The sequence below is a fragment of the Elephas maximus genome, chromosome 1, assembly GCF_024166365.1.
Source record: "Elephas maximus indicus isolate mEleMax1 chromosome 1, mEleMax1 primary haplotype, whole genome shotgun sequence".
Classification (NCBI taxonomy): domain Eukaryota; kingdom Metazoa; phylum Chordata; class Mammalia; order Proboscidea; family Elephantidae; genus Elephas; species Elephas maximus.
In genome coordinates, this window is record NC_064819.1 from 91,775,891 (window position 1) to 91,793,071 (window position 17,181).

Here is a 17,181-nt window from a genome sequence, read left to right on the forward strand (position 1 = left end):
TTCTGCCACTCTCTGTCTCTTTATTGGTGTAATTAGTCCAATTTACATTCAGGGTAATTATGGATAGGTGTGAATTTAGTGCTATCATTTTGATGTCTTTTTTTGTGTGTTGACAGCTTCTTTTTCCCACTTGATTTTATGTGCTGAGTAGATTTTCTTTATATATTGTCCTTTCCTCATATTCGTTGTTGTTGATTTTGTTTCTGCTGAGTCTGTGTTTTTCCTTTGTATTTTATTTTGATGAGTAGGATAGTTTGTCTCCTTTGTGGTTACCTTATTATTTACCCTTATTTTTCTAAATTTATAACTAACTTTCATTTCTTTGTATCGCCATATCTTCCTCTCCATATGGAAGGTGTATGACTACAATTTCATAGTCCCTCTTTATTATTTTAATGTTGTCTTTTTTTATATAATAACATCGCTGTTACCCTGTGTTGGGCTTTTTTTTTTTAATCTTGCTTTTTTTTTTTTGTATTTCCCTGTCTGGGTTGATTTCTGGTTGCTCTGCTCAGTGTTCTAGTTTTGTGTTGATACCTGATATTATTAATTTTCTAACCAAAGAAATTTCTTTAGTATTTCTTGTAGTTTTGGTTTGGTTTTTACAAATTCCCTCAACTTGTGTTTATCCGGAAATGTCTTAATTTCACCTTCATATTTAAGAGACAGTTTTGCTGGATATATGATTCTTGGCAGGCAATTTTTTTCCTTCAATTTTTAAAATCTGTCATCGCATTGCCTTCTTGCCTGCATGGTTTCTGCCGAGTAGTTTGAGCTTAATTCTTATTGGCTTTCCCTTGTAGGTGACTTTTATTTTATCCCTTGCTGCTCTTATAATTGTCGCTTCATCTTTGGTTTGGGAAGCTTGATTTTAATATGTCTTGATGACTTTCTTTTAAGATCTACCTTATGTGGAGTTCGGTGAGCATCTTGGATAGATATCTTCTCATCTTTCAGGATATCAGGGAAGTTTTCTGCCAACAAATCCTCAACAATTTTCTCTGTATTTTCTGTTATCCCTCCCTGTTCTGGTACTCCAATCACTCGTAGGTTATTTCTCTTGATAGAGTCCCACATGATTCTTAAGGTTTCTTAATTTTTTCTAAAAATTCTTTTACCTGATTTTTCTTCAAATCTGTTAGTGTCAAGTGATTTATCTTCGAGTTCAGAAATTCTAGCTTCTACTTGCTCAATTCTGCTCCTCTTTCTATTGAGTTATCTAATTCTGTAATTTTATTGTTAATCTTCTGAATTTCTGATTGCTGTCTGTCTATGGAGTTTTTCAGCTTATTAAACTTTTCATTTTATTCCTGAATAATCTTTCTAATTTCTTCAGTGGCTTTATCTGTGTGTTCCTTGGCTTGGCTCCTCTCCCATGTGAAAAGTCTCTTCCTCCCCCATCCCTCAGTTCGTTTTCTAAGCTTGCCTTTAAAGCTCAGGGCTCCTAGCTTGTCACAAATATACTCGTTTCACTTGTTTTTGGGTCATTGTTGTAAAGAGGGCTCACCAGAAGCGACGGTCTATTCTGCCATCTCGCTTGTCTCAATCTGTGTGCTTTATAGACACAGTACCCGAACTCTCCAGTCTGCTTTTTGAGTGTGGTCTTATCAGACTGCTTAGCAATGGACAGTCCAGGGTTCAGTCTTTGTTCCTTTCTCTTCTGTAGGTATTCACTCCCTTGGTGAGTTCATCCATACTCGAAGCTTCAAATATAATTCATATTATATTTAATTTCCCAAATCTATCTTTCCGACCCAGGCTTTTCCCTTAAGTCTAGGCTCATATATCCAGCTGACTACTCAAAAAACTTACATTTCTAATAGACATCTCAGATATAACATTTCTGAAACTGCATGCTTGTGATGCCCCTGTCTCAAATATACTTCTTCCAGAGACTTCCCCATCTCTACTGACATCAGCTCGATCTTCCTATTTACACAGACCAAAAAAGTTGGTGTTCTCCTTGGTTCCTCTCTCTCATACTGCAAATTTTGTCCATTAGGAAATCCTATAACACCCAACTCCAAAATATATGCAGAATCCAATCACTTCCCACTATTTTCATTGCTCACACCCAGGCAAAGCAACCAACATCTCTAGCTGGAATGCAACACATGCTTCTCAGGTTTCCTACTGCCTTGCTTACCTGTTGTGTCTTGATTCTATTCTCAGCACAGAAGCCAGAGAGACCATTTCAAAAGAGGAGTCATGCCATATCTCTCTTTGGCTCAAAACTGTCTTGTAACTCCCCATCTCACTCAGTAGAAGTCAGAAGCCTTCCTTACACCCTCAGGCCCTACAGAATCTGGCAGCACTTCTAACCTCATCTCAATGACTCAGCTGCAGCTACACTGGGCTCCTCCCCGCTCCCAGAACACAGACACAGCCCTGTTCTGGTGTGTCTACACTTGATGTCACCCCGCCTGGAAAGATTATGCCAGATAATCATCATGGCTACTTCATTCATGTTCTTCAAATCTTTCCTCAAAGGTCACATTCTCAACAAACTCATGCCAGCCACCTGAGTTACAACAGCCATCTTCCCTCTTCCCACATTCCCCCACTCTGAGTCATCTTCCCATAGCACTTACCACTTTCTAATCTAAACACTTGTTTTATTTCTATGTTTCAAAGTAGTGGGTTTCTTTAAAGGTTTTTTCTGTCCTTGGGTTTGTAATTCTCTCAAAATGATTTTTGGGCCACAGTCTGCCAAATGATTGTTCTCTTTGTGCCTTGCAGTGATTGGTCTCTTTGCTAAAACCACATAAGTGGCTTGCAATTATTGTCTGTTTTGCTATCTGCATAAACAGCTTGCAATCAACTCAATAGGACTGGGTGGTTTACATCTACCCAGTAGGATTGGCTGGATTGGTAGGTGTCTTAGACTGAGTTCTCTCTATATATATTGAGAGTGACTTATATCAAGGAAACGGCTCATGAGGGTGTAGAAGCTGTAACATTTCAAGTCCATGGGTCAAGAAAAAGGCTTTTCCTGATTCACATAGCCACAGGGCCTGGCAAACACAAGATCTGCAGGCTGGAGAGCAGAGTTGTTGCTCACAGCCTGTGAAGATTGTGAAATCAACAAGATTGGCAGGCAGGGCCACAGGTAAACTGCTAGCTCAAGGCCAAAGAACCAGAGGTCAGACAAAAAGGAGCCAGCTTCAGGATCCAGAATGAGACCGAGAACCCCTGCCTGAACGTCCACCCACACTCCATGCAGGCCACACTGCCAAGGAAATTTCCCCTCAACTGATTGGCTACTCACAGTAGATGCCACCATGTGGGTGATCACATATCAGCTCTCAACAGGGAAGTGCTCACAACATTATATGACTGCCAAAACACTGAGAATCATGGCCCAGCCAAGTTGACACACATCACAGTAGGCATATGGAAAGCCATACTTTGAAATTAACAAGCAGTTTGTGTATAAAAGTAGGTAGTTTCACAGAAGTTTGTGGGCGGTCTCCTGATCAACAAGAGTTTAAAAAAGAGTGTGTCCTTGGGACCTGGGGTCCTTTACCTGAGAATCTCCTAGACACCTCCCAAAAGGAGTTATAATATGGGTAAAGGGCTAGAACACTGAGCTGATAACACTGAAGATGGAGAGGAAAAAACGGCCAAGCCAGTGGCAGAGAGACATAGAAGGAGTCCAGGGCAGAGCGGGTGGCAAAGGTCTTGCAGGTGCCCAGTAGCAGAGAGAGCAGTCAGAATTGGCCTACTGAGCAGATGGGGGCTGAGCTGGCTTGCCTTTGGCAGTGGCAGACTACCTGGTTGTGCTGAAAACGGTAACTCTAAGGCCAAGAAGTTGCCCTCAGAGGCTTGGGCATGCACTGTTCAGATTGTTGTTGGTAGATGATGTTGGGTCGATTTTCGATTCATAGTAACCCCATGTGACAGAGGAGAACTACCACCATAAGTTTTTTTTAGGCTGTAATCTTTACAGAAGCAGATCTTCGGGTCTTTTTCCCACAGAGCCTCGGAGTGGGTGCAAACCACCAACCTTTCAGTTGGCAGTCAATTACTTAACCGTTGAACCATCAGTGCTCCTTCACTGTACAGGTGTTACCTGCGAACAGTTTCGAATTAAGAGCTGTTGTAATGTTAGCTTAAGCCTGGTGCTGGCTCAGAGTTCTCCCCAAAGATGCTGGTTGAGAGTTAGACCAATAGCACCGGGGTCCAGTCCCAGCCAAGGAAAGCCACAGAGAGACAGTGCAGAGAAAGACAGAGAACAAACACAGTTATGCTGCACCTGACCTGAGCTGGCGACACACTTGCTTAGAGAAATACAGAGCTGGTAACACCTGATTCGCAGTATGACCACCCAGTCACACAAAAATGGACATGGGTAATTTGGGACGAGTAAATGGGCCCCCCTTTTAGACCTAAGCGTGTTCCTCTCCTACGATGCTAAATTGGGTACTCGTGGGGATAGAAGGGACCGGTTCAGTTCAAGTATGTTCCTATCATTTTTGGTTTGTTTTGTATAGATAGTAATGACAACTTTTGATTGCCAACAATTTGTAAAGTGTCTTTGTGTGTACGGCCCAATCAGATTGGACAACTGATTCCTTATACTAACAGTCTCATGATTGCTTAGAATTTAGAATACATTCTGGGTGTATGCAAACGGGTATGCGCACACGTAGGGCACAGGCCTGGTCCACACTCAGCTCCTCCACAGCATCCTCCTGTCCCCACTTGCGACAGAATCAGCATAGCAAAGAAGCAAATTCTGGAAGGCTCTCAGATCTTCCATTTATTTCCTCTCTCAAATTTTGAGTATTCCTCACCTTGAATTAACCCATCATCTGCACCTCTTGCCAAGAAATAGAAAAAAATTCATATCCAGATTCTAATTTCAATAGGGAAGCGAGAAGCTGCAACTCAGAGCAACACAAAGTTATGATAGGGATGGAGAAGTTCTAGCCTTTCCTTTGCTGGAACAGGAATGCTGATCAGGGAAAGGACACAAGTCAGTGTGGGGAGGGAGTCCTACTGAGCAGGGGTGGGCTAGTCTCCCCACATCCTCACATTACGCTGACAGGAACACAGATATATTCAGCCACCAGTTGCAGGAAGATAAGTCAGGGTTTCTTGAAGTCACAAAGTGAGATGTGAACACATCTTGTATCACTCAGTCCCACGCAAGGCAGGAGTCTCACGCTACAGAAGAAAAGAATCATTAACAAAACAGGTGAGTGACTCTAAATATTGATACGATGAACGACTCATCACAAGCTCAAAATGTCCAAGTCCCCATAACCCAGTCATTTCCTCCCTACCCCAACCCCTCCCAAACATCAGGCCCTCCAGAACTACACCTTTAGAATCTGTGAGAGGCACATCAGAGCCCTGGGCACTGTTACCACCTGGGGAAGAACAAAAACAGGATCTGGTCAGAGCCCACAGGAGGAGATGAGACTAAAGAAAGAATTATGTGGTGGTGCGGAGGGGCTAATGGGCTTCTGTCTACAATGTCCTAAGGGTCTGAACATAGTTCCTTTTTTTCCACCTGTCCAGGGAGGAGGTAGAGCCATAAGTTCTAGAGGAACCAGCTAGTCCTGGACCCCAGGGAAGTTTCCAGAACTGTGATTGTACACCCAGGACAGGGTCCAGAAACAAGGGTAAAGATGTGTGGGAACTGGACAAACCACCCTTCTGCAGGTCTGTCCTCAGCAGAGACCTTTCCCTCTGACCTATAACTGCTGAGAATCAGCTCCCATCACCAGAATTGTCAAGGTGAGAGGTTTCCACTTCATGTTTACACGTGCTTTACATAAGAATAACTGTTAACACCCAGGGTCCCAGATTGGGTAGGTGTGGGTATGTGGATGGTGTCTTCTATAGTGAGGCAGGACAGAAACAAACTCTTACCTGGGGTTTGAAAGCCACCAGTGGGATAAGAAAACTCAGACCCCAGCCCCTCCCCTACCTGAGCTCTTCTTTATCCAGATCACAACGCCAGTGACCACAGCTCCTAGGATAGCCAGGCCAGCAAAAATTCCCAGGATGGAAGTGGTGGGATGAGGAGGCACTTCTAGGAAGGGAAGGAAAGGCAAGGGAAGGAAGGGGAAGGGAAGGTGCCCTGACCTCTAGGTCTCAGCCCTGACCCTGCTGGAGGTGCCCCCTTAGAAGAGGCTTTGCCCTTGTCCCCTACTTACTCCATCTCAGGGTGAGGGGCTCAGGCAGCCCCTCGTGCTGCACACGGCACACATATCTCTGCTCCTTTCCAGAGGGTACTACCAGGGCGGCCCACTTCTGGAAGGTCCCGTCCCCCGCAGGCCTGGTCTCCACAAGCTCTGTGTCCTGGGTCTGGTCCTCTCCATCTCGCTGCCAGGTCAGTGTGATCTCCGCAGGGTAGAAGCCCAGGGCCCAGCACCTCAGTGTGACCTCACGGTCAGAGATGGGGTGGTGGGTCACATAAGCCTTTGGGGGATCTGAGTGGAAGGGTCAGAAAACTTAGGAACTTTCCATTGCCTCCATGGACCGCTTGAGCAGGGCTCACGTGACCATCCCGAGAATGAACAGGACAACTGGAGTGGGGAGATGGAGAGCAAAACCCAAACCCTAGTCTGCACCCAGGGGTGTAGAATAATCTCCTACTCCTTGGAAAGTTCTAGATTTGGGTGAGCTTAGGATAGTAGGCTCTGTGTCTTGAGGGGAAGAACAGGTGCTTCTGGTCCTGACCAGATAGACTCAGAAAAGCTGGAAGCAGACCTTCAAAGAGGTTGAATGTGGGGCGGAGAACAAGGCCTGAGAGAGAAAGTCCCCTGTAGTTCCCAAGGCCACTGACAGGCTCGATGGGAACTGCCAATCAGTTATTCCAAGAACCATCTCTCCCTCCATCCCCAGAGACTGGAGCCCTTAATTATCCCTAAGACCCTTCCTTAGCAGCCCTCTGGACAAGCCACTCTCTGGTGCAGGACCTGGAAACTCGGGTGGAATCGGGTCTCTCCCGACCCATTGGACGTGGGTATTCTGGCGCTGATGCCATTTTTCTCTCCTCCTTGTGTGACACCAGCTGGGGGAACAGTCCCAGGCTGAGAGGAAATCAGGGAGGCACCCCGTGGCCCCCCTTACCTGCTCGCAGCAGCGTCTCCTTCCCTTTCTCCAGGTATCTATGCAGCCACTCCAAACAGTCCTCCTCCAGGAAGGCTCTGACAATCTCCGCCTCGCCGGCCTCCTCCCACTCCCGCCGGGTGATCTGAGCCGCGGCGTCCGCCGCCGTCCAGGAGCGCAGGTCCTCGTTCAGGGCAATGTAATCGGTGCCATCGTAGGCCATCTGACGGTACCCGCGGAGGAAGCGCCCGTCCGACCTCACCTCGCAGGCAGACAGCGCCTGGATGGTATGAGAACCTGGCCGACCCCGTGGTCGGCCCAGCCAACTTAGCGGTTTCGGCCTAAAATGAAAACTCGAGCGAATCCCGGCGGCTCTTCCGGGTCGAGGGGCTGGGCGGGTCCGAAGGCCTCAGTGTGAAGTTGGGACCCGGATAATCGGGGCGACCGGTCTGTGGGGGCGAGGGGACCCGTGAGCTGCAACCCGGGCCCGGCGTCACTCACCGGAGGCGCTCTGGTTGTAGTAGCCGCGCAGGGTCCACAGGTCCACTCGCAAATCCTGTGCGACGCCCTTGGCTCTGCGCGTCAGCTCTTCCAAGTGCTCCTGCTCCTCCTGCTCCATCCACCACGTCCGCGGCTCCGCTCTGGGATTCGCGGCGTCGCTGTCAAAGCGTCCCAATTGCGTGTCGTCCACGTAGCCGACGGCGATGACGCGGGGCTCCCCGCCGCCGGGCCGGGACACGGCGGTGAAGAAATGGCTCAGGGAGTGGGAGCCTGGGGGCGGGAGCGGCTGAGACCACCGACCCTCTCCCTATGCGGCGCCCGGGTCCGGGATCCATGGGGGCTGGGGTGGGGGAGGAGCGGGAAGGGAGGGTGGGCGGACAAGGGGCGGTGGGAGGAGCAGGGCCAGGACACAGGGGTGGGAGAGGCTGGGGCCGGGGCGGGGGAAGGGGCCCTGGGAGGGCGTGGTGGTGAGGCAGCTTCCCCGGTGGTCCTGAGCTCCCGCTGGGCGGTCCCCTCTCTCCTCTTCTCTCCACAGAGGCCCTTTCCTTCCCAACCCCACGCTCACCCGCCTGGGTCTGGGTCAGGGCCAGGGACCCCGAGAGCAAGAAGAGGAGGATCTGGGACGCCATCACCATGATCACTAGAGTCTGGGGAGGCTGATTTCCAGTGGGCCCCTGGGGACCTTATAATCCCTAACTGAGGAGACACTGATTGGCTCCTGCAGAAACCAGACACTCAATGGGAGTGAGAACTGCTGTCGCGTCAGCTGTGGCTGGGCAGGAGGAACTGACATAGGTTGTGAGAGGGAGAAGTGAAACTCTGGGGAGACCAGGCATGGGAATCCCCAGTGCTTGGCTTTCTCACTCCAGTCGCCGCCCTCGGGGCCTGAGAGCCATGCCTGGGCACTAGGAGTTTGTCCTGACCCCTGTCCTCAGGTATGGGGCACTCTTTGTCACACTGGCTCCCTGAGTCCTACCCTGGGCTGTCAGAGGAAACCTGGGACAGAACCCCAGGCTGGGGCCAGCCCTATTCTTCTTCTTCCATCCTTGGAATGCCTTTCGCTGAACTGGACTCTCCACCTTCCACCTCTTGTTTCTCCCTGGCCACCCCTGGACTTCTGGAGAATAAAATTCACCCCCAAAGAATTTGATGCCAGAGAGTGAGCTCACCTTAGGAATGAAGGTAGAAGAACAGGGGCCTCCTCTTTAAACCTAGACGAGGTTGTGTCTGAAGACACCGGAGAGATATTCCCATAGAGACAAGTTTCCTTTTTATTAACAGCAGTGGCTAGCTCAACTCTGATAACCCCGAACCATCAGGAATTTAACCTGTAAGAGAAGGGATTTTGTCCATTCATGTATAAATGTGTCTGAAAGGCTCTGCAGTCAGGCTCACAAAGTTTTGAAGTTTGACTTTCCCAAACAATGTATCTATGACTCCTGGGTTAGTGTATATTAAAATTATCTTCATTCCATAGCTCTGAGTTTGTCTGAGTCCCACACCTATCTTCAGTACAAAGCAGCTCATAAAAGCACAATTTGTTACTGTATATTTTAACCAGAAGAGTGTAGGAACTTTAACCTCTTCAAAGCTGCAAGTATTCAACAGTCAAAATGCCTTCACCAGGGCACAGGCATTGACTGTGTTTATGAATTATTAACTTCTAAAGGATATAACAGAAAGGTTGGCACTCGGAGCCCACTCAGGGTCCCGGGGGGAAGAAGAGGCCTGTTGATCTATTTCCCTTAAGATTTCAGCCAAGAAAACCCTATGGAGCAGTTCTACTCTGTAACACGTGGGCTTTGGCATGGGTCAGTCCAAGACAACAAAAAGGGATGTCCATATTTTATTGGGACACTTGATATTGTTATTTTCTTTAACCTGGTTAACATGAAGAGGCAATTCATTTTTAGGTAGCCTCAAAGAATGTATTAAAGATCAAATGGAGAGAATACCCAGCTAGATCCTCAGGTATATATAATGTATTAATTAAAAATCTATAACACAACGTACTTAAGTTTGATAATGCCACTGCTTAGAATTCTTCGGCATCTTTTCTTGTCTCCTGCTTCTCCAGGCCTTTTCGCTGTCTCTCTCATACCTCAGGCCTTCTTCTCCCCGTTGGTCTCTACCACCCTCTCTCTTTTGTTTTTTGTCCCTTTTTTTTTCAATTGAACTTTTGATGTAGGTTTATAGAACAAACTAGCTTCTCATTAAATAGCTAGTACACATATTGTTGCATGACATTGGTTCACAACCCCACGACATGTCAACACTCTCCCTTCTCAACCTTGGGTTCCCTATGACCAGCTCTCCTGTCCCCTCCTGCCTTCTAGTCTTTGCCCCTGGGCTGATGTGTCCCTTAGTCTTTCTTTGTTTTATGGGCCTGTCTAATCTTTGGCTGAAGAGTTAACCTCACGAGTGACTTCATTACTGAGCTAAAAGGGTGTCCAGAGGCCAAAGTCTCAGGGTTCCTCTAATATATATAGACAAAGTCTCATCATCCTTGCTTCTAAAGAGCATTCTTGCTGTACTTCTTTCAAGACAGATTTGTTCATTCTTTTGCCAGTCCATGGTACATTCAATATTCTTTGCCAGCACCACAACTTGAAGGAGTCAATTCTTCTTTGGACTTCTTCACTGTCCAGCTTTCACCTGCATACGATGCGTTTGAAAAATACCATTGCACCTTAGTCCTCAAAGTGACATCTTTGGTTTTTAATACTTTAAAGAGGTCTTTTGCAGCAGATTTGCCCAAAGTAACTCATCATTTGATTTCTTGACTGCTGCTTCCATGGCTGTTGATTGTAGATTCAAGTCAAATGAAATCCTTGATGACTTCAATCTTTATCCTGATGTGCCTGTACATAGTAGGCATTTTTATTGAATGAATGACAAATATGATTGTAGAAAAATTTACTTGCATCACATAAAAATCAAAATGAAAAATATTAAATAAATTAGGAAAGATTTTATTTTATGCAACTAGTGTGCATGACAGTTGATAACTTCATTCAGTGGAGAAGGTGCTGTGTGCTTATCCGTGGCAGAGTTGAGCCTGTGTATTAGTTTTCTACTGCTGCAGAACAAAATACCACAAACTTAGTGGCTTAAAACACCACCCATTTATTTCTTCACAGGTCTGTAGGTCAGCTGTCCAGGCATGGTGCAGATGGATTCTTCAGACCAGGGTTTCAAAAACTTATGCTCTCATCTGGAGCTGGGATTTTCCTCCAAGCTCATACAGAGCTGTTGGCAGAAATCCGTTTCTTGCAGTTGTAGTGCTGAGGTTCTTATTTCCTTCTTGGATGTCAGCGAGGAGGTCCTTCCAATCGCAGTGGCCACCAGCTTTCCTTGCAATGTGACTCCCACCATCTTTAAGCTCATCGTCCAAAGCCTCCTCACATTGACCCCCTCTCACACTTTGAATCTCTTTGATCAGGAAGAGCCCAGTCCTTTTAAGGGCTCACCTGATTGCATACTCTCCCTGTCTAAGGCTGACTGATTTGGACCTTAATTACGTCTGCAAAACCTCTTCACAGCAGCACCTACGTTAATGTCTCAATAACTGGAAGAAGGTGAGCCCATATTTTTACAAAGATAATGTTCTGTGTATGTTTGCCAATGGCATCCCCCCACCATTCACTACAAACTATTTACTTGAACTTCCATTTCCAATTGTAACCAAATAAAACACAAAAGGAAGAACCAGGCCATGCTAAGCAGATTACAAGATGGCCTCCAATAATCACCCTCTGATTACTGTATTTTTCTACTCATTCTCTGTTTGTTTGCTGACCGTGCCCTCCACACCACCCCTCCCAGGTATTTTCATAAATGCACTACTGGAAACCCTGGTTGCACAGTAGTTAAGACCTCAAGTGCTAACCAAAAGGTCGGCAGTTTGAATCCACCAGGCGCTTCTCAGAAACTCTATGGGGCAGTTCTACTCTGACCTATAGGGTCGTATGAGTTGGAATTGACTCGTTGGCAGTGGCTTTGGTTTTTTATAGGAAAATACCTGATGGGTGGGAGTGCAGTTGGCAAACAGACATATAGCAGGCTTATGAAAATACCTGGGGAGGGGGTGCGGAGGGCACAGTTGGCAAGCAAACCGAGAATGCACAGAACAATAATCAGAGGGTGGTTATTGGAGGCCATCTTGTAACCTACTTAGCATGGCCTGGTTCTTCCTTTTGTGTTTTATTTGATTCCAATTGGAAATTGAATTTCAAGTAAACAGTTTGTAGTGAATGGTAATAAAATACTATCTGTCTATGGATCACTTTTATATGGCTTTTCTCACCATGATCTTGTAACTCCCACCAAATGATTGGGTGGCACTATGCTAATAAGGTGATTGTGGCCCACCAAGGGAGTTAGAAATTTTGCTAATAATGCAAATGAGGTGCATGGCACTTCTGTGGGTGTGGGACCATGCAAATAAGGTGTATGGAGCATATAGAGGGGATTGGTCAGTTTTGCCACCTTGCAAAGCTTCAAATGAGCCATCCCAGAGGCAGAAAGAGGGAACCTCACTACCACTAAGAAAGAAGAGCTGAGAACAGCTCATGTCCTTTGGACCCAGGATGCCTACACTGACTGCTAGACCCAGGAGACAGAGAGCTACAACACCAGAGATTGCACAAGACAGCAAGAAGTGGTGGGAAGCATAACAGAGAACCAGCAGCAGCAGAACCAGGGGACCAGCAGGAGACAGCACAGCGGGGTTCCCGGCCCTCAAAGCAAGAAAGCCGAATGCTTACAGGCTGTCCAAGTGGGGTGCCTCCAAACACTTGTTGGCAGAGCTAGTCTCGCCAACCCACGAAGCTAGAGAGCTCAGCGCCTTCGAGCCAAGGCTTACTGGTGAAGTGGGGTGCCTCTGGGCATTTATCAGTGGAACTAAAGAGTTTTCTAACACTTGCCGGAGCACGGCAGAGGCTGGCCAGCCCAAGAGGCCCAAGGGGCCGAGGGCCAGGGAGAGGCCTGCCTGTGGGCACAACCAAGAAGCTGTCCAGACTGAAGAACTGTATCCTGAGTCTTTCCTGATCCTGAATTGTAACCTGTTACTTGCCTAATAAACCCCCAAATCATGAGTATTGTCTGTAAGTCCTGTGTGGCCATTGCAATTATTGAGCCCAGCAGAGAAGTAGAGAGTGCCGTGGGACAGACGGCTGGTATCAGAATTGGTTAAAAAAGGTTGGAGAGAGGAGGTATGTCTGACTTTTGCCTTATTGGAATCAGCCTTGGGCTTTTGTTGCTGACGGTAATTCTCCTCTCTCCCATGAAGTTAGAGGACCTCGGATGCCATAGTGCCATTTATATACCCTACTTAGTCATGAACTTAATCTAAAGTCAAATAATGATACATTTAAAATCTTATAATAAGTGTAATGCAAACAGAAATGAAAGTACAGTAATTTACTCCCTTGGGTACTGCGTTAGCTATCTACTGCCACATAAGAAGTTACCCTGAACGCAGCTAAACACAACAAACATTTATCATCTCTCACAGTTTCCAAAGATCACGAATCTGGGCATGTTTTACCCAAGTGCTAGATGCTCAAGGGCCTCTCAAGCTGTCGTTTAGGTCTGCATCATCTGAAGGCTTGACTGGGGCTGGGGCATCCACATTGTGATATGGTGCATTTATATGGCTGTTGGGAGAAGCCTCAGTCGCTCCATGGCTGGTCCCATTAAGCCCCAGTTCTTAGCCACTGTGACCTTTCCATGGGACTGCTTATGATATAGCAGCTGGCTTCCTTCAGAGCAAGTGATCTGAGATAGGGACTAAGATGGAAATCAGTATGGTATCTCCTATACTCAGTCACACACCATCAGGTTGGCCTTACTCTATTTGTTAGAAATGATTAAGTTTGTTCTACACTTAAGAGGAATGAATTAAGCTCCACCTTTGGAAGGAAAGAGTATCAAAGAATTTACTTACATGTTAAAACCAAAATTATAATTAAGTATTGTTTCAGGATTTTGTAAATCAAACGCTTCTTTTGCCCAATTCTTATTTTTTAATGCTTCAACACTTCTCTTTTGGAAAGTAATGATTAAAAGTTTGAAACAGACAAGGGAGATACCCAAATATCTCTCATTTTTCTTGCAAATGCCTTTATTAATAATATCTTCTTAATTAAATCGCAATGATGTTGAGAACATGGAGTAGCTAGAACAAATAATTCCAAGACTTGGATGCCGTAATAATAATGACCCCCCGCCTTTCTGTACTTTAGGTGAAAGTTTACAGCACAAATTAGCTTCTCATTGAAGAATTTATACATACATCGTTTTATGACGCTGGCTGCAATCCACACGTTGTGTCAGCACTCTCCCCCTTTCCATCCCAGGTTCGCTGTCTCCGTTGGTCCAGTTTTCCTGTACCTTCCTGCCTTCTTGTCTTGCTTTTGGTCAGGATTTGCCCATTTGGTTTTGTATACTGGATTGAACTAAGAAGCATGTTCCTCATGCATGTTATTGTTTGTTTTCTAGGCCTGTCTAATCTTTGGCTGAAAAGTGAGCTTCAGGAGTGGTTTCAGTTTTGGGTTAGCGGGGTTTCCGGGGGCCAGAGTATCAGGAGTCCTTCCAGTCTCTGTCAGGCCAGTAAGCCTGGTCTTTTTGTGTGAGTTTGCATTTTTTTTCTACATTTTTCTCTCACTCTGTCTGAAACCCTGTATTATGATCACTTTCAGAGCAGTTGATGGTGGTAGCTGGGCACCATCTAGCTCTTCTGGGCTCAGGCTGGTTGAAGCTGTGGTTCATGTGGTCCTTTAGTCCTTTGGGCTAATATTCTCCTTGTGCCTTTGGTTTTCTTCATTCTCCTTTGCTGCAGACAGGATGAGACCAATAGATGTATCTTAGACAGCAGCTCACAGGTTTTTAAGACCCCAGTTGCTCCTCACCAAAGTAGGATGCAGAATATTTTCTTTATGAACTAGGTTATGCCAATTGACCTAGATGTCTCCCAAGACCATGGGCCCCAGCCCTCAGCCCCGATAGCTTGATCCCTCAAGGTGTTTGGGTATGTCTAGGAAGCTTTTACGACTTTCTCTTGGTCAAGTTGTGCTGACTCCCCGTGTATTGTTTTGTCTTTCCCTTCACCAAAGTTGACACTTGTCTACTATCTAGTTAGTGATATTCCCCCTCTACCCCTCCTCCCTATTAATCATCAAAGATTGTTTTTTTCTGTTTAAACCTTTTCTTGAGTTTTCGTAATAGTGGTTTTATACAGTATTTGTCCTTGTATGATTAACTTATTTCACTCAGCATAATGCCCCCCATATTCATCCATGTTGTGAGATGTTTGGTGGATTCATCATTGTACTTTATGATTGCCTAGTATTCCATTGTGTGTATGTATCATAATTTGTTTATCCATTCATCTGTTGATGAGAACTTAGGTTGTTTCCATTTTTTTGCTATTGTGAATAATGCTGCAATGAACGTGGGCATGCATATGTCTATTCGTTTGACAGCTCTTATTTCTCTAGGATATATTTTAGGTTGGGATTGATGGAACCTATGGTATTTCTATTTCTAGCTTTTCAAGGAGGTGCCATATCACTTTCCATAGTGGTTGTACCATTTTATATTCCGACCAGCAGTGCATAAGAGTTCCAATCTCCCCCAAAACCTCTCCAACATTTTTTTATTTTCATTAGTGCCAGTATTGTTGGGGTGAGATGGTATCTCATTGTAGTTTTGATTTCCATTTCTCTAATGACTAATGATCATGAGCATTTCCCCATGTGTCTGTTAGGTGCCTGAATGTCTTCTTTGGTGAAGTGTCTGTTTATATCCTTTGCCCATTTTTAAATCAGATTATTCGTCTTTTTGTTGTTGAGGTGTTGAAGTATTTTGTAGATTTTAGAGATTAGACCCTTGCCGGATATCTCAGAGCCAAAATGTTTTCCGTGTCTGTAGGTTCTCTTTTGACTGTTTTGGTGAAGTCTTTTGATAAGCATAAGTGTTTACTTTTTAGGAGTTCCCAGTTAACAAGTTTATCTTCTGGTTTTTGTGCATTATTAGTTATGGTTTGTATTATATTTATGCCATGTATTAGGGCCCCTAACATTGCCCCTATTTTTTCTTCTATGATCCTTATCTATTTAGATTTTGTATTTAGGTCTTTGTTCCATTCTGTGTTAGTTTTTGTGTATGGTGTGATGTATGGGTCCTGTTTCATTTTCTTTCTTTTTTTTTAATTGAACTTTAGATGAACAAACTAGTTTCTCATCACACGGTTAGTACACACATTGTTGTATGGCATTGGTTAACAACCCCACAGCATGTCCATACTTCCCTTTCTTAACCCTGGGTTCCCTATTACCAGCTTTCCTGTTCCCTCCTGCCCTCCAGTCCCCGCCTCAGGGCTGGTACACCCCTTCAGTCTTGCTTTGTTCCATGGGCCTGTTCAATCCTTGGCTGAAAGGTGAACCTCAAGAGTGACCTCATTGCTGAGCTGAAAGGGTGACCAGGGGCCATACTCTCTGGGTTTCTCCAGTCTTTGTCAGGCCAGCAAGTCTGGTCTTTCTTTTTGAGTTAGAATTTTGTTCTACATTTTTCTTCAGCTCTGTCTGGGACCCTCTATTGTGATCCCTTTCAGAGCAGTTGGTGGTGATGGCTGGGTACCATCTAGTTGTACCAGACTCAGTCTGGTGAAGGCCATGGTAGATATGGTCCATTAGTGCTCTGGACTAATCTTTCCCATGTTTCTTTAGTTTTCTTCATTCTTCCTTGCTCCTGAAGGGGTGAGACCAGTGGAATATCCTAGACGGCCACTCATAAGCTTTTAAGATGCCAGACACTATTCAACATAGTAGAATGGAGAACGTTTTCTTTATACACTCTGTTATGGTAATTAAGCTAGATGTTCCCTGAGACCATGGTCCTCACAATCCTCACCAAACACAACTCACCAGAGTAGAATGTAGAACATTTTCTTATACACTCTGTTATGCCATTTGAGCTAGATGTTATCTCAGACTGTGGTTCCCACAGCCCTCAGCCCAGCAACTCGGTCCCTTAGGAAGTTTGGATATGTCTATGAAGCTTCCATGACTTTGCCTTGTACAAGTTGTTCTGGCTTCCCCAGTATTGTATACTGTCTTACCCTTCACTATTGTATCTATTGCCTATTTAGTGTTTTTCCATCCCTACCCCTCCCCTCCCTCAAAACCATCAAAGATTGTTTCTTTTTGTGTGTAAACCTTTTCATGAGTTTTTATAGTAATGGCCTCATACAATATTTCTCCTTTTGTGATTGGGTTATTTCACTCAGTGTAATGCCCTCCATATTCACCTATGTTGTGAGATATTTTGCAGATTGTTATTTATAGGTATGTAGTACTCCATTGTGTATATGTACCATAGTTTGTTTATCCTTTCGTCTGTTGATGAGCACATTGGTTGTTTCCATCTTTTTGCTATTGTGAATAATACTGCAGTGAACATGGGTGTGCACATGTGTATTTGTGTGATGGCGGTTATTTCTCTAGGATATATTCCTAGGAATGGGATTGATGATCGTATGATAATCTATTTCTAGCTTCTTAAGGAAGCACCATATTGTTTTCCGTAGACTATTCCGTAGACTATTCCACATTT

General features: G+C 45.3%; 1 protein-coding gene and 1 long non-coding RNA gene across 5 annotated transcripts in view; one reads left to right on the forward strand and one right to left on the reverse strand.

Moving 5' to 3' along the window:
- Positions 1–4,732: 4,732 nt before the first annotated feature.
- Positions 4,733–17,181, reverse strand: part of LOC126078018 (HLA class I histocompatibility antigen, A alpha chain-like) — a 317,484-nt gene continuing 305,035 nt past the window's right edge. For 2 of the 4 annotated variants that reach the window (XM_049887971.1, XM_049887961.1), the window contains exons 10-13: positions 6,168–6,385; positions 5,939–6,043; positions 5,328–5,375; positions 4,733–5,169 (exon numbers count right to left, since the gene is read on the reverse strand). In XM_049887971.1, the coding sequence (XP_049743928.1) occupies positions 5,165–5,169; positions 5,328–5,375; positions 5,939–6,043; positions 6,168–6,385 (376 nt within the window). In that variant the 3' untranslated portion in view covers positions 4,733–5,164. Of the gene's footprint in view, positions 5,170–5,327; positions 5,376–5,938; positions 6,044–6,167; positions 6,444–7,086; positions 7,363–7,566; positions 7,837–8,131; positions 8,236–17,181 lie in introns of those variants that run through there. The other 2 variants (XM_049887979.1, XR_007517938.1) reach the window with 2 other exon arrangements.
- LOC126078235 (uncharacterized) overlaps positions 7,204–17,181 on the forward strand; it is a 274,476-nt gene continuing 264,498 nt past the window's right edge. Inside the window, exon 1 of the long non-coding RNA XR_007518003.1 lies at positions 7,204–7,246. This is a non-coding gene — a long non-coding RNA (uncharacterized LOC126078235). The remainder of the gene's footprint in view (positions 7,247–17,181) is intronic.